This window comes from Physcomitrium patens, chromosome 15 (genome assembly GCF_059467195.1).
Source record: "Physcomitrium patens ecotype Gransden chromosome 15, ASM5946719v1, whole genome shotgun sequence".
Classification (NCBI taxonomy): domain Eukaryota; kingdom Viridiplantae; phylum Streptophyta; class Bryopsida; order Funariales; family Funariaceae; genus Physcomitrium; species Physcomitrium patens.
In genome coordinates, this window is record NC_143424.1 from 10,381,883 (window position 1) to 10,403,833 (window position 21,951).

The 21,951-nt window shown below is 40.0% G+C and overlaps 4 protein-coding genes across 10 annotated transcripts; 1 reads left to right on the top strand and 3 right to left on the bottom strand.

The window, feature by feature from the left end:
• Nucleotides 1–1,313: 1,313 nt before the first annotated feature.
• Nucleotides 1,314–2,460, bottom strand: LOC112292161 (uncharacterized). Its single transcript, XM_024540356.3, has one exon. The coding sequence runs from the start codon at nt 2,232–2,234 to the stop codon at nt 1,674–1,676; it is 561 nt and encodes a 186-aa protein (XP_024396124.1). The 5' UTR covers nt 2,235–2,460; the 3' UTR covers nt 1,314–1,673.
• Nucleotides 2,461–3,983: 1,523 nt separating this feature from the next.
• On the top strand, nt 3,984–7,061 carry LOC112292143 (vacuolar protein sorting-associated protein 24 homolog 1). The gene is made up of 6 exons (XM_024540307.3): nt 3,984–4,703; nt 5,115–5,191; nt 5,486–5,588; nt 5,836–5,957; nt 6,142–6,342; nt 6,699–7,061. Exons 1-6 carry the CDS (start codon nt 4,592–4,594, stop codon nt 6,756–6,758), a joined length of 675 nt encoding a protein of 224 aa, XP_024396075.1. The 5' UTR covers nt 3,984–4,591; the 3' UTR covers nt 6,759–7,061.
• LOC112292142 (protein PUTATIVE RECOMBINATION INITIATION DEFECT 1) lies at nt 6,518–14,291 on the bottom strand. Its single transcript, XM_090256409.1, has 9 exons — nt 12,653–14,291; nt 12,070–12,188; nt 11,752–11,909; nt 11,212–11,520; nt 9,922–10,918; nt 8,983–9,652; nt 8,509–8,795; nt 7,720–8,410; nt 6,518–7,592 (listed from the first exon to the last, which is right to left on the bottom strand). Exons 1-9 carry the CDS (start codon nt 13,100–13,102, stop codon nt 7,323–7,325), a joined length of 3,951 nt encoding a protein of 1,316 aa, XP_090112535.1. The 5' UTR covers nt 13,103–14,291; the 3' UTR covers nt 6,518–7,322.
• An 893-nt stretch (nt 14,292–15,184) lies between these two features.
• LOC112292168 (glycosyltransferase BC10) lies at nt 15,185–20,080 on the bottom strand. Of its 7 annotated transcripts, none has more exons than XM_090256414.1 (12): nt 19,940–20,080; nt 19,671–19,763; nt 18,335–18,702; nt 18,074–18,232; nt 17,821–17,921; nt 17,653–17,724; nt 17,247–17,337; nt 17,047–17,127; nt 16,702–16,761; nt 16,342–16,464; nt 16,097–16,135; nt 15,185–15,935 (listed from the first exon to the last, which is right to left on the bottom strand). In XM_090256414.1, exons 2-12 carry the CDS (start codon nt 19,684–19,686, stop codon nt 15,762–15,764), a joined length of 1,284 nt encoding a protein of 427 aa, XP_090112540.1. In that variant the 5' UTR covers nt 19,687–19,763; nt 19,940–20,080; the 3' UTR covers nt 15,185–15,761. The 7 variants fall into 7 exon arrangements, with proteins under 7 accessions (XP_090112540.1, XP_090112537.1, XP_090112536.1 ...); XM_090256411.1 differs by having other exon boundaries at nt 18,335–18,812; nt 19,940–19,987; XM_090256410.1 differs by lacking the exon at nt 19,940–20,080 and having other exon boundaries at nt 18,335–18,812; nt 19,671–19,831.
• Nucleotides 20,081–21,951: the final 1,871 nt, after the last annotated feature.

Below are 21,951 nucleotides of genomic sequence, written 5' to 3' on the forward strand. Positions count from 1 at the left end.
TTATGAACAAAAAATTTCATGATGTTTTTATTTATTTTCTTATTTCTTAAAAATTAAAATAATTAAAACTAAAAACAAAGTTTTTACTAATTATAATAAGAGACTTAAATTAATAGATAATACTAAAATAAGATGGTAGATAATAAATTTAAAATTCTATAATTAAAAAAGGTCTTTAGATGTTGCATTATTAAGAATATTATAAAAAATCTCAATAAAAAAGAGATTAGTTTGGTGATACAATCTTTAGAAAATTTATTTATGTTTAAATGCAAAACACAAAATTGCTTGGCCAATGTCTAAATTGTATTCATCTTTTAATTAAAATATTTAAATTTATAATTAATTATAATCAATAATTATTATAAATGGCAAAATAGTATATTTAAGAAGATTGTTAATCAAAGATTGTTTTCTTTATTACCAATGCATTTGGTAGTGAATTTTGTTAAGATTAAAGCTAATAACAATAGTAAGAATATACATAAAGACCATCTAATATAAGCAAATTTTCAAAAAAATGATAAATTATCTATTGAAGATTTTTGTTTTGTTTTGTTTTTTAAACAGAGGATGTACAATTAGACTTATGACTTTTATTTAGAAGAAGTTTATGATTCAAATATTACTTTTAAAATATAAAATAAAATAAAATAAACTTTAAAGAAAGACATTCCAAAATCAACAAACAATGATATCCATTTATTACTTTGATTTGAAAAGATAATATAAGAATTTATATATATATATATATATATAAGATTCATAAAAATTAGGATAAACTAAAATATGCTAGAAAATTGCATGTTACAATAGTATAATATGTTTTTGAATTGGTAAAAAGATAAATATATTGTTTAATATTCTAAGTAATTATTCATTGATGTAAAACATAAATAAATACATAAATAATATGTACATTCATTTAAGTTTAATTGTGCAATTAATAGGCTTGAAAACTCAATAAAAAGATGAACTGTACTAATGAGGAAGTTTAAAAGGCATTCTATTATCCTCGGAGTGTGAATTTTGAAGCTGTAAGGAGAAAGTTTGGATTTAATATGTTATTGGAGACAACACTTCAATTCAGAAACTGCACATCAAATTGTGCCTCGAAGATTTTGTAGCTAACCAGGTTCTAATGGCACCAGGTTGTTGAAAGGAATTTGCTACATTGTCAGTCTATCACCAACAGATGCTCAGAAACACATCGTGGATGGGCTCCAGCAATGGGCTTAGTTTCTAAATAATGGGTGTGTACGTGTTGATGGAACATTGTAGTAGAAGTTCATGACACCAATAGAGCATGCATGGATCCCAAATAACAATGGTTACGCGTACTTGTATTGCACAAAATAATTGCTAAACAGAAGACCTAAAAGAGGGCAGTCGTTCATCACAACGCTGTTGGCACTATTTGAGAATCTGAGGGCAAGTCTCTTTTGCTATTGCTTAAGTTTTACAACAATCGCATTCTGCGTATGATCAATTCTCAACCAGGTAGATTCCAAAGCCGAAGAATTCATATCATGCCCATGACTGCTAAGAACTAATTCCACAGAAGAAAAATGTGACATAGCTTCTCTAGTTGAACCTGATCCCCCAAGGTTATGGCTACCTATTGGTGTTCAGCATACAAACGCTGTTTTCTGCCTCTTCGATTACGAAGCAACCTACAGCTCATCCTCCATGCGCAAATACTCCCCTAGGTCAGCTTGATGCAAAGCGACAATATCATTCGGATCCAACTTCCTGCAATCCTGGGTAGACTTCGCCGCTACTCCAAAACCTAGCGGTACGTCAGACATAGAATAAATTACAACTCCTTGATACTGTTGAGTATTATCTGTAATCCTCCCCAAACCGCTCTTGAGTACGTGATTTCCATACAAAAATGACATTTCCGCAGATGGTTTGAGCCATATCTTATGCTTCGCATGTGCGGCGATAAGATCCAAGCACGTCACTGTGAGACGGAACTTGCCGCTTTTGGTGAATTTGCCCAAGCACGTACCCAGCCCAAACAGCTTATCCCGCCCTACATTTGTGGCCCGCCGCACTAGTGCATCGCTTACGTAGTAACACCTCTGCTTGTGTAAACGAAAGACGTACCCTCCTTTCCCATCCGGCCCTTCGTGCGACGGCCTCTCCAACACATGCTTGAGATTACTTCCTACAAATTTATGCAACTTTTCCAACACTTGCGTCATCTCAGGTTCATCCAAAGGACGCATTTTCACAGATTATGCTACTACCCAGAACTCCGCAACTAGAGTCCTCCAACAACCGCAGAATACAAACTACTGTACGAAACACCTACCAGCACAAACTCCACCAAAACCAAAGAACTCAGACCAGCTTGAAGTTTAACCTCCAAAAGTTTGAAGATTTAGGGTTTAAGAAATTTAGGGTTTATGCTCGCCGGGAACCCTTGCCCCTGGAAGAATGACAAATTCTGCGTGAAACTGTCTTCCTCTCATGTTTGCGCTCACACCAGCTTTACCATAAAACGGAGAATTCGTGTATTTGGGTTTGTGGCTCACCAATGATTTTAACTGTTTTTTTGCTCAAATATTCCTCAACCTTAGAAACATCCACAGGTTTAAATTTCAAGGTGATATATCTGGATGAATTTAAAACATTAACTGAAAAATAACCTAAGCAAAAAAACAATGTTGTATTGTTAATTAAATTATATGTCTGCATATATCTGTGTGTTGTGTGTGAGTATGTATATATATATATATATATATTTCTTCAAATGAAATATTTGAGCATGTATATTTCATCTATTATTTTTTTGATGTCCGTGTTAAATTAAAAAATAAAAAAAATTTGAATATCGATCCAGTTTTCAAAGACTATGTTGTATTATCCATATTGATGTTAATTTATGTGTTCAAAATAATCTTTTTGCTAAAGAGTGTAAAATTCATGTGAATGTTTGTATGTGTATACATATATATATATATATATTTATATATATACACACACACATTCAATACCAATATTATGGTGTTAGTTCGGTTTAATATCAACATAACCAAAATCATCAATGTGGACTTAAAGTTTATTCTATTGTTTATTATTGTGTCATATTAAATCAATAGATACAAAGCTAAAGAGTATGTACTAGAGAGTCTATAATTTAACTTTCATTGCATGATTTAAAGGCGGACACTTTTTACAAAAGACTATCTTGAAAAAAATTATCTCATTTTTAGTTATAAACAAATTCTCTACTATGATGATTTATTTATTGCAAAGATCATTGTCCCTAAATCACAAACACTAGTTGCAAACTTATACCTTTTGCCTTGTAATGAAGATTAAGTGCTTCAAAATTGTTGTCAAGTGTCACTCAAGAACCTTTTGATACTCCTACCAATCTATAATCACAAACTCAAATTTATTAAGAAAAGAAAAGAAAACTATGTCAATACTTTTGTATGTATATACATATATATATATATATATAGCAACCCAAGAATACATATTTTTAAATTCTTCTTAATGACTTTTCAAACATCACATGATGTCACAAAAATGGACACAAATTCCTTTTTCTTTTATGGACAACCTGTGATTTTAAAAAAAAGATGTATTGTTGTTAATTATTAATTTAACCTAACAATATATGTTTTTTTAAATCACATTTTGCATCATATTTGGTTAATTGCTTATCTGAAATATAGATATCTATTTTTTGTTTTAAAAGTTAGGATGTAACCTTGTCGATGTGCATTTTAAAATATAGCAACACATTTTATAAACTATTTCTCCAACAGTTCTGCAAAAACCACCATACAATTATGTCATTATATAAATAACATGCCGACCGACAGATGGCAAGAAATTCAAAAATATCTCCAGTTACTGGGCAACTCGCCTTCATCAAAAGCGCGGGATCGAACGTCACGATCACGGACACGCGTCATCTTTCTACTAGATTTCATTTAGTTACGTTCACACAAACAGACGAAGGGGGACATTCATACTGCAGTGGAACAGTCATGGAGGGACGGGGGCAGACAATTTGCTTGCTTGGAGCAGTTGAGATCACTTGTAATAGAGATTTCGATTCTATTGCTCGGCACTGTGTTGCTCAGATCGAACGTTGTGCGCCGTGAATTAGATCCTGTCAAGCGTCACTTATTTTGTGCTGGAGAGAGAGGTTTGTTTGGAGATTGGTAATTGGAAAAAAAAAAAAAAAAAAAAAAAGAAAAAAGGACGCTCTCCACTGCAACGCGGATTAATTTATCTAAGTTGCTGTAAGGATTGGAAACGTTTTAGTTGAGGTGAATTCTTACTTTGTGGGAGCGTCGCGTTGTAGATTGCCTGTCTGTTTATCAGATTATAGGATGTGAAGAAGATTAGTAGGAAAAGCACAGTTGAAGAGGTAGGGCTTGTCGAAGTCTGTAGTTTTGTTCGTCAATCTGTGAGCTGCTTTAGATAAAGTGGCTTCGATTTGTTTATTTATTTTTCTTTCGGTTCGGAAGAGGGCATGTGATTGAAGTCTACTGCGAGGTTAGTGTGAGATAAGTCAACGTTCGTGGAGGCGGAGGATTGGGATTCTGCTTTTTTGGTCGAGATGGAGAAGGTGTTAGGCGCTTTCAAATCAAAGGCTACCCCGCAAGAACAATTGCGAGAATGGCAGCGCACTCTGCGGCAGCAATCTCGTGGTATTGACCGCCAGGTCCGTGGTGAGTGTGGTCCTACTTTTGATGTATGTTCAGCAATTATGTTGTAATACATCAACTCTTTTTTTCAGATTAAGCCGTGTATGCTCTAGGTCTAAAGGCTCTTAATTTGACGGCACTCGAGGCACCACAGCAATCTCCTCTTGGAGACAGGTTTCCTGTTGATGCATAATGGTCGTTGCAGCCTCTCATAGTTGAAAATCGCATTTGTGAGGATTTTGTGCATGTTGTGAGAATATGCGAGCTTTTGTAGTGATAGTGATGAACCACGATCTATCACTGGTAGGCTACTATCATATTTTAAACTTGTCGATGGTGGTATTAATGTCTTACTGAATTTTAAATCGAAGACATTAATCTGAAAGTTCCATTTTGCTGACAACCGTGAGGCGATGTGACGACCTTGTGGTGCAGCAATACAACGCGAAGAAAAAAATGTACAGAAGTCCATAAAGGAGGCTGCCAAACGTAATGATATGAAGTCTGCTAAGGTTCCCCTTGATTCTGGCTACAACTGCTTTGAAATCATTGGGAACTCATTTATACATGAAGTGATGCAAAGAAATTAGCTTAATTTCATAAAAGTTTCCTGACTGGCGTGAGATTATCACTTTTAGGCGTTGTTTTTGGAACTTCACAGTTTGCATGCGGTATAGGTTGCTAAAGGGATATGGAAGAGAGATGAAGATTATGCTTATCAAGAACCACGTTGCCTTGTCCTTGCATGGCTTGCTATATACAAACAATTTTCAGAAAAGTAATAAAGTTGGTGTTTGTGAACTCAGTCATTGGCGAGGGAGCTTGTACACTCTAGAAAAGCGGTGGGACGACTTCATGAGAATCGAGCGCAACTCAATTCCATTTCCATGCATTTGGGGGAGAGCGTTGGTAATGTGTACTCATCACCTCTGATGTCTTCTGAATGCTTGGAAGTAGTACTAATTTCTGTTGGATATCTAGTTGGACATCAATTCTATATATGAAATACGATTCGTGAACTCGTTTAATATCAGTCGAATAAACGATGATGAGGAACCAATTGTTAATGGGTTGTCAACAGATTGGCATCTGATGTTCGATGCAGGATAGTGACTGTAATGGTTTTCTGACTGATTGTTGTGTATTCGACTTGCAGCCACGGCGAGGGCGGTAGGGCAACTGCAGAAAAGCACTGAAGTTATGAAACTTGTAAACAACCTCATGAAAGCTCCTGAAGTGGCAGCCACCATGCAAGAACTATCTAAAGAGATGATGAAGGTATCTTTTCCAGATGTGCAATTTGTATATAGAGTGGCTTCAATCCTGGTTCGTCCGCTTTGGTCACGAGTTTTCTCCGCAAAAAATATTTTCTTCTCATCTCAAGCTTTGCGAGTCACTTTTAATCATCACAGTTAAATCATGTGGGGGTTCTGAGATTGCTGTGCATGGACATTTGCAACAGGCTGGTGTAATTGAAGAGATGGTTAATGACGGGTTGGATTCCGCCCTTGATAATGAAGACATGGAGGAGGAGACGGAGGAGGAGGTCAATACGGTGTTAGAGGAGCTTGCTGTCGAGACTTTGACACAATTACCAGCCACTGGAACACGAAGAGAACGGATTAGACAACCTGTGCAATCTGAGCGCGTGCTTGCAAAAAAGGTTCATTACATGTTTCTCTTTTCCCTTCTCTTAGAAATGCAACTTGTTTTTCTGATCCTCGATGTAGTAGTGTTGTCGAAGTTTATTTCCAAATATGTGTATGATGTTTTATACAGATACAATGTGAACATTCTTTGTCTTGTTTAGAAAGAAAGTTTTGCGTGGAATAATTGTCGCTGGAGTAGGGTTTTTCTTGGCACAATGCCTCCAAAAGACGCCCCGACTTGATGAACATCTAATTTTGGTTGCCGACATGCAGTCTAGATGCTGTAGTAGTAACTTGCTGAATGTTACAGGATTGATTCACTGGTCGGAACCGACACAACTGACAATGTGAATTTTTGCTATGAATACAGCGACAAGCAGTTGTAGGAGGGGATGATGACGCAGATCTTGATGTCTTACGGGCTCGATGAAGCAACGTTCGGCATTGAGCTATAGGCACTGTTGTAGAGAATCCGGAGGCACACGTCACTGGACAGCGTAAGGATCGGTACTCATTGTAATTGTTTTCAAGTCCGGCATGTCACAACTCATCTTACGAATAGTTCAAATATATTTTTGTATGTTGTAGCAACAGAATAGAAAATGTGTATTTATATAGAATTTAGCAAAGAACGATAAATTGAATGTGTACTATGAAGAGGAGGATGTCAAAGAAGTACCACTTCCAAGTACAATCTCGTTACGGAGGAGATGATTTTGTGTTTGATATGATACATTCGACTACACATTGTCACGAGTCAGTGCTCTCCCTTAAGAACTTGAATTTGAAGATAGATCATGAAGTGTACGATAGTTCTAGTACATTATCCGTTTAATGAATTAATTTGCTTTATTTCAATAGATTGTTAAGCGTTTGCGTCATTATTCCTTCCCGCGAAGGTTCTGAACATTCATATGGATTTTGCACGTATATCTTTCTACTCTCAACCTACAAGATGGCAAGCATCCAGGGATGGCATCTCATCATCCTCGATTCACTCCATGTCTCTGTCACTCCTCTGCAAAAACTCATCAATCTGAACTAGTAAACGGGATTCATTATCTAGTTTAGAAATCTCAGCATCTTGATGTTGCTTTACAAAATGGTCTCCAGTGTCGCGGAGAGCCAAGTGCATCATGAAAGCACCAGGATCCATCTTTTCTACAGTCTCCTGGGGATTTGGAGCGAAAGATTCTTTGTCCGTTGCTGTGGGTGAGGCACCATTCATCACCGATCGTTCTCTGTAATACTTTCTCCGCACACCCTGCCACGTACATGAATTTTTCTTCAGTAGTAACCCTAATGAAAAGAAAACATATTCGAACCACGGAATGATCTTTAAGCACAACATCAACATTGCCAAGTAGTAGATGTGAGATGGAGGATCTTGCCAGGTACAAGGCGCGTAGTGTTTCAACTTGCTCATGCTCCAAGAAGCCTCTTTTCAACAACTCTAGGAAGAGTTCAACTGTCTCAACAGTAATATATTGAGTGTTCTTAAAGTTCTGAATAACTGCTCCGAGAACCTTCGAACTGAACACTGATGGTAACCATTTGTTTGGGGGGGAAACACACAGTATCGTCGTTAGGATTGGAGGAGAATAATAGATCTCTTCTGTTTTTACTACGTCCACCTGTCCGTTGGCAAGAGGAAGTAGAAGTTCTTGTGCAACAACTTTGTACCATGGGCTCCTTCGAACAGCTTTTTGTTTCATATTGAGGCTGGTCATTTCCAGAAGTCTCATCAAACATATGCACGCATTCTTCCTCAGCAAACCGTCGCCTCCTGATGCTGTTCCTTGCAGTATCAATGTAACACTCCTAAGATGGTTCAAAGAGCATTCAGCTAGATCCCCATGCATTTTGCCATTGTTAGCTCTTGCATATGATAGAAGTTCAACCAGGCAAGATGATGTCAAAATCTGCAAGGGGGTTGTGCAGAAGCAGAGAAGCTGGCAGAGCTGTTGACACGAAATCCTGGGGGAAGAACCAATTCTCTTTCCATTGATACTCTTCGAAGAAGTGCGCTCATTTCTGTCGTTCATTCCCTCATGTAACATATTAGCAGTGCCGTTGGAGACACTGCACAGCATGCGCTACTATTAGTAAATTAGGCAATTCATGATTTTGAGAAAAATGTACGGTCCAAAAGATATTCACTAGAGATTCTTGTTGTTTACCCTCTGAGCCACAGGACACAAAATAAGAGGGAGGCGCTTAAAGTCACCCCTTCGTCAGAGTTGATATCCATGGTGGTCAGCACGGAGCCTTTCTGGGAAGCATTAGCAATATGTTGTTCAAAAGTCTCTCGAAGCTCACTACTCGTGTAAACCTTGCTAGCTGCTTCCTTTAATGCAAGGATCTTAGTGGATTTATGCATGATCAGAGTAATAAGGTTAACTAGCGATACACTACAAGTTCGAACGATTTTCCCCTTGTCCAATTGCGATACCAGGAGCTTCTCTGCCTGCAACACAAGTATTCCGGTAGAGTGCATCTTCATACTCGTTAGTCGTGTGCTTGAGGCATTTGTGCAGAGTGTTAAAACCTTCAAAAGTTGGTTGTATTGTTTGATATCTCATGTGTTAGTATTGGGATGAATAACATGAATTAATAAGACTGATTTGGGCTGAATCTGTAACGACGTCAATTACCTGACTTGCAATGTCTAGCCAGGCGCCCTCGTCCATCGCAACCATCGTTTCATCAAGGAAGACAAGCTGTTGGAAGAGCAAATCCACACAAGACGTAACTGTAGATTCAGATGCCTTCATGCCTTGCAAAAGAATGAACCGCCTCAGGATGCTCACAACCCCGTGCCTGTGAATCTTCTTTGTCAAATTCAAATCTCCTTTGGAAATGCTAGCAAGACCTGTTGCAACCATCCCAATTTCATCCTCAAGATGCCTCTCAACTACGTCAAGGAACAGGGACATAAGAATCTCTGTCACGCGATCGTCCTCCTTGGTCAGCTGTGCTATTATTGCCTGGTCTTCCGAACCAGCATACAGATTCCTCAATAGTAAGTCTTTACTGATTGGAAAAAGGATCTCTTTCTTCATGATCCACTTAAGTGCATGCATTGGCAGCTCGTAGTCGCGAAAACTACTAATGTACTCTGTTTGTAGAATGTCAACCATATTATTTTCAGCCTTCCTACTGCGGAAGCGGCCTTGTGATGACACATCTTCATGTCCATGAATAAACAAAAGGAAAAAATGTCTAAGGGCTGCAGAAGATGGCGATGCAAGCATTGAAGAGGAAGCGTTTACAAGAAGATGTTGCTCCAAGGAGCTCATGAGCTTATCACTTCCCACAAACCTGCTGAAATTTGAATCAAGTCATCAAATCCTCATTAGTCCGTGGCCAGATACGGAAACCCCTTTACATCATCGAAGGTTGGAATCAACTTTGAAATCAAGTTTGAGGATTTCTTGGTTTCAGACTGAACAGCTTGGAAAAAAGAGAAAAGGGCTTGTTGGTACACGTCTTGATACGCACATCATCAAAATCCTGCCGTCATATCCACTGTAACTCAATGCTAAAGACGCTTTAGTACCCTTAAATACTGGAAGGATGGTAACAAATGTTACCTGTCTCCGTGTTCAACGGCAGTGAACAGAATAGCAATAATCGCCTGATGCGCTGCAATAAGATGCAAGTCCCCATCGTTTCTCTGTTCAAGTAATAAAAGCAAACCTTCTACGTCAGTGGGTAAATGTAACATGACGTCTTGAACAGCCTCCTCGGACGAGGAAAGTCTATCAATCATTTTGCTTATTGTACTGTAAGCAATTTGTTTAAAATCTCCGGTGGGGAATCTCGACATGGTTTCGTACGCCATACTGATCCAGTTCTTCGACACAAGAATCCTTGCAAATGTCCTGGTCTTGATAGCATCTCCAGTTTGTAAAATGTTTCTGACTAAATCGAAGAAAGCATTTGCAGTTATTTCGTCTGAGATATTATTCCAGTTAGTAGTAAAAATCGAGAGCATGTGAAAGTGGAAATGAGTCATCAAAAAGTCTGTCAAAGCGGTAAACTGCTCAGAAGGAATTGTTTGCTTAATGGAGAAGATATAAGCCTCCTGAAACAGATAAGCAGCAGACATGAGTCCTTTGTGGTGTGTTGCATATATAGGGTCTGCGCTGATGCAATCAGTCAGAGCGCAGATGCATTCTTGTAGCGTTAAGCAAATTGAAGGGGTTCTAGAGCACGAGGGTGCTCTCAACAAAGTTCCAAGAGTATTGCAAGTAGCATTCAAACCCTCTGGCGAGAGACCAAAACCAAGAGTATCAGATACTGCGTGATCTTTCATCACGCTTCTATATAGTTGAAAAGATTTCTTCAGGAGCTCCACAAGATATTCTGCGCGAGAGGCACCCACTACATCAGGGCGATGAGCTATTCCAGAACATATTACGTTCAAAGTGTCTTTCTGTAAAGTTCCAAAAGCTGAAGCGAACGAGTGATTAAGTACACGCAAAAGTGGTTCGAGTCCGAGACTGAAATGCTGGGAGAACGATTGGAAGGCTAGCGAAAGTGTCTCTAGCGCTTGAATCGCACTAGTAGCAATAGCATCTAAATTGCCTGCAATCCGAGAGTCAGTTGGTGTTAGTACCTGTGAATGAACATCAGGCTGTTACAACGGTCAAATTATATATTCCCTTGCGAGGAAATCAGAAAAATTCCAAACCTTATCCTATGTCATTCCTGTCGAGAGCCCATCTACATCTAAGTTGGCTAGTGATACATGAAGTCTCGTCCACAGTTGGGGCCATAGTTCAAAACAAATTACAGAATATCCAATGTCATCGTAGTTTGGCTGGTTGCATATGATATCAGATGAAGACCAGAAAATGGATACAAAAAAATCCACTTACCTGATATTCTTAGGACCTCGAAGATGTAGTCGGTTAGCCCTTCATTGACGAGAGATTGAATCTCCTCACTGGTCTCCAGGCTCATGGAGCATACCAAATTAATCAGTTCTAAGGATTTCACTTGGACCTGTGTATCTGAGGATAAGAGTGACGCTTTCATAGCTTCTGCGAACTGCTCCACACTGGAAGAGCCAGTTTGGCAAATGGACGCTGTAGATTCCTGATCGCCGTCATCACATTCCCTCTGAGAGAAAGATGTAGACTGGCTTATGTTGAATGCCGATGCTTGAGCCAGCGCAATCAACAAGTCTGCAAACACGATGAAGGACTCCATTCATTACAAGAATGTTTTTACAGACAGCTTTGAAATAGACGTGTTGTTGCAATGCTTTAAACTGTCTCATTCTAAGACGCTCCAGTCTCATAGAATTGGTTCAAAATGGAGAAATAAAGAAAGAAATGCCAAAAGGATCCCGTTTCTGCAAGTCACTCTGGTTCTCAACGCGGCTGTAATTATGCTAATATGCTTGGAATTTTTACCCAAGCTTTTAGTTCTCAATTCATCATTTTGTGATCTCTCCAAAGCTTTTATTGCTAGGTGCACCATCACGGGGCAATATTTAGCCAAAAAGTTGATGCCATCTTCCAAATTGGCCAATGAGGAAAAAATAAAGAAAACGTCAATTCCTACTTCATCACTGCAAGCAGAAACATAGTGTTACATAGCTGAAACCCCTACAATATTCTGCTAAAAAAGAGAAATCGCTGTTAGTCAGTGTTCACACCGGAAGACGAAAAATTTCAAAGCACTTCATACTCTGGGAAGAGGAGACAGATGACATGCTTCATCAAACTCACGTGGGAAATGAAAGAGCTTTAATTAAATATTGTACGCAACCAGGTTGAGATTTAATCGCATGAGGAATGTGATTGTCATGTTGACAATGCAGCTCAAGCAGAAGGGTCAAACCACGCACCTGCGTGGAGAAAGAGACTTGCCGTCAGATTCACATACAGTCCCAACAGCAATGAGGTTCAACAGCCTCAAGTGATGAAAGACCAATTCTATCATGGAGTACAAAATTTTCGTTTCAGCACTCCTAGCAATTATCTCGTGGGGATACAAGTATGCGTGACCATGGTTATTCAGGATCCATGCAGGCTCAATCAGAGTTACGAACTTCTTCTTTAATAGTTCACCAACAGAAACATTATTTAGAAACAAAGCCATTGCTGAAGCCCGTCTACGATACAATTCTGGGCATCTATGGGTGATGGGCTGACAACTCAACAATTACTTTCTACAATGTTGTGCCAGCGGAACCTTGTAAGCCGCCTAGGTTTCATGGCACAAGCAGATACATGTGAATCTAACGCTTGTCTACCTCATATGCTGTTTTCACAAGAACCATAAAACTGCACAGCTGCTGATATAACTTACACTGAAAAGACAACCTTGCTTCCAAAGTGTAGCTTCGGACGTCGAAAAGAGCAAACAAACCTGCAGCATCATATCTTGAAGTATCGTATCGTCATTCTTTAAATCCAGTTTGCAAGTGGTAACCATCACATCTATAATTGCACTTACGAGATCCGCGTCGTTAGAGAAGAAAATTGCTTTTGCCAAAGGCGCGGCAAGGAATGCAGGGCGCTTCTGAATCAAAGCGGCACAAAACTCTGTATCTGTCAGCGCTTCGGCAAATTCACTAATAGCTTTTGCTTTGTGCACGACGAGAGACGAAGGCGCAGCAATGAGTTCTGTAAAGCACTCCAGGCAGAATGCTCCTCCAAATCCTATACTAACCAGCATAAACGATCCATGTTCTCGTGTACACGCCATATAAAATGGTCTGCCATCACTTGGCTCATCGCCATCCCACCTTTGAGCCATTGTAATCAACTATGTGACTATAAAACCAGAGCACAATACCCTACCTCTTACTTCATGCAGCGAAATGAGAACAGCGAAGCGGGTGCGGAAATCAGTTTCTACTCGCTGGAAAGATATCCATACTTCGACAACTCCGTGGTTAGGCTGTTCACAGTATGCTACTGTCCAATTCACTGGACTGCTCAGCTTCACGCTTAGTAGCAGACATTCCAAACGAGTCGTCGAAAATCAGCGCATTACGAGAGCTCTACTCCCACGGCAACGTGATTGCTCTTGATGCGTGATCTACTAACCTATCCAATTTACCAAAGTCCAGAACCCCGAAGTCTGAGGACGGCAATCCTGAAGACGACTACATGACACAGATTTCTTCAGCTCTATTCATTAAATTGTTAATGAGAAAACCTCATGCTCTGCGCTCACGCCCATGGTGCAGATCACCTCTAAGCCATGAGAAGATTTATATTCCTTTCAATCCAGCATTCTAAGCTGAACAATATACACGACACTCTCACAGGGTATACGGGATACGCCCGTCAGAATTCCTCCACTGGACTCCAACACATATTGTCTTAGCAATTGAACTCCAATTACCAAAACATCACAGAGACACACCCCCAAACCCCTGATAAAATTACATCAATCTTTAATCCACGGACCACCTGTAAACATTACAATCGCGGTCTCCAAAATTCGTCAAGAATCCTTCAAACCCCGAATTATTCACAGGCTCAAAACCCGCTCACCTCCTTCAAAGAACTTGACAACCGCTCAAAAACAAACAACACATACAGAACCAAGCAAGGTACCGCGTCACTGCAATTCTACCACGTTGGATACCCGATTCGACAACAACAATCTGGCATTACGCCCGAGAAGCTCAAAAACAGTCACGGTAGCGCGCAGTCGCATCATTTCATGCAGGCGCCATCGAAAAAAGGTGACAATGAAAAGCCCGTATGATGGAGATTGTGAGGAAGGATTTGGTGTGATCGCGCCACAGCAAGGTGGCCATCAAATCGGGTGGCGATGGTGCCGAATTCAAACCTCAAGTGGCGCGTATCCGATATTTTACGACTGCAGAGTTGATTCTCGTGCAACGCTTGAATCGAAACACTGCTGCTTGAACGCTCTTGAACCAGTCTCCCCGGCGCTTCTCCACGAAAGTTAATTTATTAACTTTCATTAAGACTGTGTGTGTGTTTATATATATATATATATATATATGTGTGTGTGTGTGTGTGTGTGTGTGTGTAATTACGCTCCTTTTGATCAAAAAATCGTTTAAGAAGAAGTGGAAATGGAACATAAAGTGTGACTTGGTTTTACAATATTAGAAGACTAGAGACTTATGTTTATATTCACCTGTATTGTAGTGAAACAATAAGGATCTCTTGTTAAGGATGAAGTGCATTGTGACAAATTAGATGATTTCTTTTATAAGCTAGAATAATTACTACATTTAGAATATTATTGATAACTAATTTTTACATTTCTTTAATGAAATAACACTAATTGAAAATTAATATTAGATTTTTGAGTGGAACTTTATATTTATTTTGTTTGAGAGGGGAAGAAATTATGACATTGATATAAAGACATGTTTGTATCCTGAATAATTAATGTTTAATAACAAAACATATATAAAGGCTAATGTTAATATATATTTCTTCATTGTGTGCAACCTTCACCTTCCTTAAATTCAGTTAACATTTAGGAAATTTAGGAATTACTTTACACTGTTATTAAATGCATGTTTAATAGAGTTTTAACTGTACCTATTATATTATGGGCTGTGTGAAATTTATCCTCTTTGTAACTTTCTCTAGCTACACATTTGAATCATATTCACTTGATAACAATCATTTTATATTTTTTTAAATATCATCACAAGTTTTTGCAACATAATTTAATCTATTTCTCCCTGAAATTTTGAAACGAAAATAAATATAAATAATTGACATCAGGTAATTATAACCATCCCACTAAAGGTAACTTGTACATAATCTTTGGGATACATACATTTAAAGTTAAAACTATTCCAAAATAAATATTAAAACATAAAAATATAAAAAAAGAATGTGTCAACACAATGCAACTTTCACTCTTTTATTGAGAAGAGAGAATGTTTGTGTACGAGGTTCTGTACAATAAATAAACTCTTTATCTACGATATCGAAATAGAGGGATTTCATCCATCACGAATGATGCGGAGGATGAACAGATCGAGGGTTTCGGACAACGGAAGTGACTAGGAAGCTACTCAGAGGCATCTTCTTCAAATGGGTCGCATCGTTCATGGCCACGTTTGAAAATGCCCCAAAAACGACCTCGTTTGTCGCAGCCTCATGGACGAAGCCTTGCAGTGTCGCGGGAAGATTAACCCTGGGCACTTTGTGTTGCAAAAAGCTCAATTGTGACGGAATGATAGTGAGTAATCCAATTTTGCATCAGCGAAGCATAGAATCCGATTCTGCTCTCTGTTGAGCGAAAGATGTGCAAAGACCCATAATTTTTGTGTTGGGCGAGGATGAATTCTGGAGTTCAGATGATGCTTCCTTTGTACTGTGTTGTGGTAGGATGTACCATAAATGGCTGCGATCTATCTGATGTTCTTAATGATGTAGCATACAAAACAGTCGACTCCATCCCCATGTATTCAGAATCTGAAAGTCGCGGATGATCGTTCCTGTTGATGTCGACTAAGTGGCCATGTAACATTAGAGAGGAGCTGCAACAGATCGCCAGCGGTGTCTGGCAAGAATTTGCGTGCGAATAGAAAGCAAGGCCGCTGTTGTCCGCCCCACAGACATGGCTTCACTGTTCTAATACCCTGCAATAGCATGGATTTAAGGTCCACAGCAAAACCCACGGACCGCAGATGTAATAACTCAAGACTCACGTAGTATACGCAGCATGTGAACTGAATTATACTAAGCTCAACCTCACCGCAACTGCACAATAAAAGCGACTCGGACTCATGGGTTCACTTACCAGGCTATCACTAGTCTCGTGCACGTGTTCCTTGATGTTCTGTAGAAGCACAAGTTATTGGTCAGCAATGTAGAGGGTCAAGACGTTTCTTCACGAGGTGTCATATCAGATCTTAAAGACTCTTCAGTACGGGGGAAAAGCGCAAAGCATAATATGCTGCTTCAGCTTGCGTGAGACGAATACGATGATGCAGAGAAGGGGAAAACATCTCGGTGACGGAACATGCTTCAAAACTCAAATGTTACCTGTATAAGCTGTAATCTTTCAAATGTAATATCATTTTTTGTATAGGTCTTTGGATGCCACCTCCTTTCAGACCAGTCCACATAAGTCACAGTCCAATTTGCCAGGTTTGCTGGATTCATTATCTGCAAGCAATCATTCAGTTGTTCTTCTGCAGATAACGCGGCAAATGCAAAAATATCTTCTCCCTCAAACTTTCACCTTCATCATATTTTTGAACCATGAACATACCATTAGAACAAGTACAATATCTTACATCTGATATCGCTCAGGTACATAGGAATCTTCACACAAATATCACCATGAGTGAATACCGATTACAATGCAACTATTTCGAAGACGGCAAAGAGGGAAGCACGTACATGTAGAAACGTTGAGATGTAATGTTCATCGGGATAACAATTTCGATTCTCTGGGCCAGGCTACAGAAAAGTAACACGAAGCTGTCAGCTGTTGCACACATCAGGGCCTTGAAATCTTTACTTCAATTCCTATACTTGTGAGGGCCGTAGATTCGCGCATCACAGGATCATACTACAATTCCGATAGCAAAAGGAAACGATTTTTTAAAACTAGGAGCATATTTCCACCCAAACAAATGGGATCAAGTGTAAGATACTTCAGATTTTGTCTGTACAGTGATTAGTTTGAAACTTGCACCCAAATGTGACTTCAACGAGAAAGTATACAAGCATTGTGAGTTTTACCTTGCAGTTCAACTTGAACTTGCTGTAATATAGGTGATCAGCCACTATCATCAAAGCATGATACCGGGTCACAGCAAACCACTGCAATGTAACAACAAAAATCAGCTCCTAAGAAGCTAAAAAAATCACGATCCCCCCGAAGCTAAAAAAATCATTCTGCACTTGCATACACCACGAAAGGATTTCCCTACAATCATCACCTGTGCTCCTTTCCTCCAGTCACTCCTCCTAACTTCTGGCATCATCTGATCCATGTAGCGCCCTTGCCCATGGGGTCCCGGATCTTCAAAACTGGCAGAAACTCGAGGAATTAGAGCCGTCTTCCTTGCCTAGAATGGTTGAAAGCACACTTCTTCATAATTTGGGACCCAAGGTCATAAAAGATGGAGAAATGTAAAATATACATTGATCTTGAAAGTATCAAAGCATTTGTCCAGTTCAGAGAGCCAGGTATAATATCGACATGCACTAGCATTTGGAACTTAGTTTTCTAAACAAGAACTAACCAAACGTGTAAAGTAAGCATAGAGGAGATTGAAAAAACAGAGAAACACCATATTGATTAGTCATCAATGCTATTAAATTTTTTTCATCCTCATCACTTACCAATCCACGTAGCTCATGTTTCCACCCAGAAGATACTCATACACGTAGTCAAAGGGATAAAGAGGAATACACCTGCCAATTGTACAACCCTAACAACGTCAGTCTCTTACCTGGACCTGGACAAATACCGAAAAGTTAAGCATTTAAAGAGAAAGTGAAGTAATTTACGAGTCTGATAATAAGGCGAAGTATTGATTGTCCAGATCCAAAAGAGCATTGGCAAGCAGTCGCCTCTCAGCATCCACCATTTCGATTCGACCCCAAAATACCTACGAATTCCAGACAAGTCATTCAATCAAGATATCCAGGTCACTTCGCAGTTCACACGGAAATAAATCGGGTTTCTCTATGACAGTAGGTTAGTATGTCCCGCCCTCGAGTGACTTCTAAACTAACTCTTTCAATTGGCCATGGAACTCACTCTTGCTGCAGGTTTAGAATGAAAGAGGTAAGGAACAACTCGTTCACAGAAAAACACCTTCTGGGGTCGTATGTCTCGCCCTTGAAACATGCTGGTATTTCGAGCAGGTTGTTCTCGAGAAGAATGTACGTAAATCAAGTATTTTCCTTCATGGCCCTGCTAAAAAGTAAAATCAGCTTTTAACACTGCGTTGGCAACTAGAAAGGTTCACACCACATCGTTACATTACAATGACTAGTCACGATATTCGTAAGTACTAACCTTAAAAAATTCTTCCCAGATCTTCTCAAATGGCAAAGGTCCCCCTGTCAAGAACATGAATGCTACTTTGGCATTTCCAACGGGATCCTTCGCTCGGGATAGTATATCTTTCGCCAGCACAAACGTTGAGAGCTCTGCATCAGTGTAGTTTCGAATGGGCGGGAGAATCGGAATAGGAACATGATTCGGGAACGAGGTGTTCTGTTTGGAGGGGGGAGCAGAGTGAGACGAGTAGCCTTTAGGATGCGGGGAAGGGCTGGGAAGCATTTGGCACAAGTCCCCCTTCAAGTAATCATTGTAGACACGGTCCCCCAAATTCGCTATTGTTGCCCAACTCAGAAAAAATAGAAACAAGAGCGACATAATGCCTGCGGCCCATAAAGACCTCCTTTTAGACATCTTTCCTCGCCAAACTCCCATTGTGCTAGAATGATGGCTCTTTCCTTCCACAGAAGACGACCATAACTTCACCATTCTCCTAATACATGATCAAGAAACAAGGATAAGGACTTGCGCGCAGGAGATTCATCGACTCACGGTGGCAAGAAATTCCATGGAACAGGTCAATAGGTATTCGTTGAAGAAGGGTGACCGCTTCCACTTAAACGCAACCAGAGGTGGAGCTTCGTATAAGCATGTCCTTAACAATTTCAGATCTAAGCACAACGACTGCGCCGCATCGATCTTTTGGAAGGCACAGGCATCGAAAGGCTGTGAAATTGAATGGCGACACTCGGGGGAGGACAGTTTTTGAGTGAAGGGCCTTCAACTCAGAAGCTGGTTGATACCCGCAGTTTATAACACTATCGTATGGATAATTTCGGAATAGCAAACTTTTTCTTCTGAAGTTGACGGATGAAAACGAATTGAAGTGCTTCGGACAATCAACTTAAATCTAAAAGAGCTGCGATTATGGAAGATTACCGACAAATCCATCGTTAATCTTCAATTTTCCACTTCCAAGGAGTGCAAGGTTGAGATGGAGTCCTCTACTTTGTAAAAGGTTGTGATACAGAGCGTAAGTCATTCATGTTCAAGTTGACCCTGAAAGAGATCGTTGAAGAGAGTAGTGTGGTCTTTATTTCTTTCCTCGTCAACTCTTACGTAACATATCTTTAGAAATGGCTGACGTATGAACCCTCTCGCTTTGCAATACGACGGCGAAACCTCTGAGAACGCGCAAACTATTAAACAAAACGGAAAAGAGATGCATTTTCTAAAACTAGAAGCAGGTGAACAACTTGCAATGTGGTGGGAGATTTTCTGGCATCTCGATTAGGACGACTTCGACTGTTCACAACCACTCGGACTAATCTCTTAGGGCCACAGAAATTACCTGCGGAAGTGAGCATTTGAATTATGATGCCTACGGCGTTTTGGCAACGACCATCCGGGCTTACGGAGAGCTTAGAAAGCGTTCATATTTCCCCTGGTCCAACACACAGACACCAGCAAATGACTTCCTTCTTTCGGTAAAGAAACGCAGAGCCTCATCGGGAATCTGTCGTTGCGTTAACTTCGATTAAGATGCCAGCGTAGTTCAGGACACATGAAGTGTAGCGACTTCAATCAGAAATTGAAACATATCAGCACACTACTTCGCACCTAGAAGACGTTGCAGCCAGAATAGCACCAGGTCAGCTGGTTACCAATGATCTCTCAGGCCTCTCCTCACCCACATGCATTCTCAAAGCTCTCTGCAGCTCTGCTTTCAAGTGTACAAACTACTGCCCTCACAAACCTACAGTTGCAGCCGAGCCCTTCGTCCTCACCACCCCATCTTTACGTCACTGGACAGCCGGCGGTAAAATCTGCTTTCAACCCCACACAATCTCCAGGAATTGTCTACCACGACAAAATATCCATTTCCCAACACAATTCTCCACGATTGCGGAACCCCAAAAGTGGCCGTCCCCAGGTCAGACTTCCCTCCAGCTCAAACTCCAACGCTGTTGGACATCAACCGATTCCGCAGTTCCCCCCAAATATCCAAACCGAAACCACCTCGCCCGACCCTTCAGAAAGCACTGCGTCCCATGCCAGGCTCAGTGATGGGTGGAGCGCGAAGCGTGTAGTTCATGAACCAAGGCCGCCTTCACATGGCGGAAAAGGACCGCACCTATGAGAGTGTGTTACTCAAGAATCACCAGGGCATCCAATCATACGATACGTTACAGGACCTCACACCATCCATCACTGCTGCAAGGGAGGGACGGCCATGTGGAAGCAGCGAGAGGTACAACTTCGAAACAATCTAGCAAGCATGAAGTATTTTTTCTAAAATTATGAAGAAAAAAAGCGCATGGAAAATCACAGAGGGAGTTAGACCCAGCAAATTCCCCATAGAGTGAAGACGAACCCACTGGAAAGAGCTCGCGAGTTCCTGCGCAACTGGCAATCGTACACTCACTCCCAGCCCCCCACACACTCTCACACACACGCAACAATCGCCACCACTTCCGCCGCCGCTGCTCAGAGCACGACAGCAACACACGGATCGACAGCAGTTTCACTGCGGCACCCACACACACTCGCACAGAGAAAGAGAGATCCTTCTAATTCCTCTTCGTCTTCGTTGCTCCTCTCGTTCGTCCACCTCCTCCTCTCTCGCCCCCGCCACTTTTTGGCCAAGAGTGACGTCGCCGTGAACACGTGACTCCGCCTCCGCGCTTTATCACTTGTCCCCACCTGCCGCCACCTGACGCTGCCTGTCGCGATCTACCGCCTTTGACGCTGTTTAACGCCCGCTTAACGGTTTCATGCCACGACGTGACCCCCCCCCCCAACTTGTCAGTTTGCATGATGCTGCTCTACATTCCATTGTTTTGTTCATGCCCTACTTTTTGGACCAAAACATCAAAAATTGATTGTTAGATTATTAAAACTTGCTATTCTAGTTAATGTCACCCCTCATAAAATAACGCTCAGGTAATTGGATGTAAATTTTATACTCATATTGTATTCCTTTTTACTATTTACATGGGAATTGTTAAATTGACCCAAGTATTTAATTGATGATAGTTAGGATGGATGGGTCAACTTAGCAATTAAATGGTACATAGGGAATTGCTAAATTGACCCACCCATCCTAATCATCATCAAAAAGTTCTCCATTGTTAGAACTACATTGCTAGATCCACATTGGTTGAAAACTAATGAAAAAAATGATTGAATCCTCAACCAATGATGATGGATGGGTCAATTTATTAAATGTGTGGGTCAATTTAACAATTCCATGTATATATATATATATATATATATATATACATATATATACATACATAAATTAAGCTGTGCAAAACAAAAAAATATAATTTAATTTTAAAATGAGGACTTGGAAAACTCATGATTTCATTTATGTCTAATGTTCATGTAAAAGCATGATATGAAAGTCAAACAAACATATAAAAATAAAAATAAAGTCATTACAAATAAACTTTGTTATTCTTCAATTATGACTTCATTTAAAGTCAAATAGACGTTATTTTATAAATGAAAATCAAACAGACATAACATTTCAAATAAAATCTAGTATTTGTTACATGAGCTTCTAAAAGACATTATTCTAGAGTCTATGTAATTTTAATCTAAATGTTGTTATTTGTTGATTTTTAAGT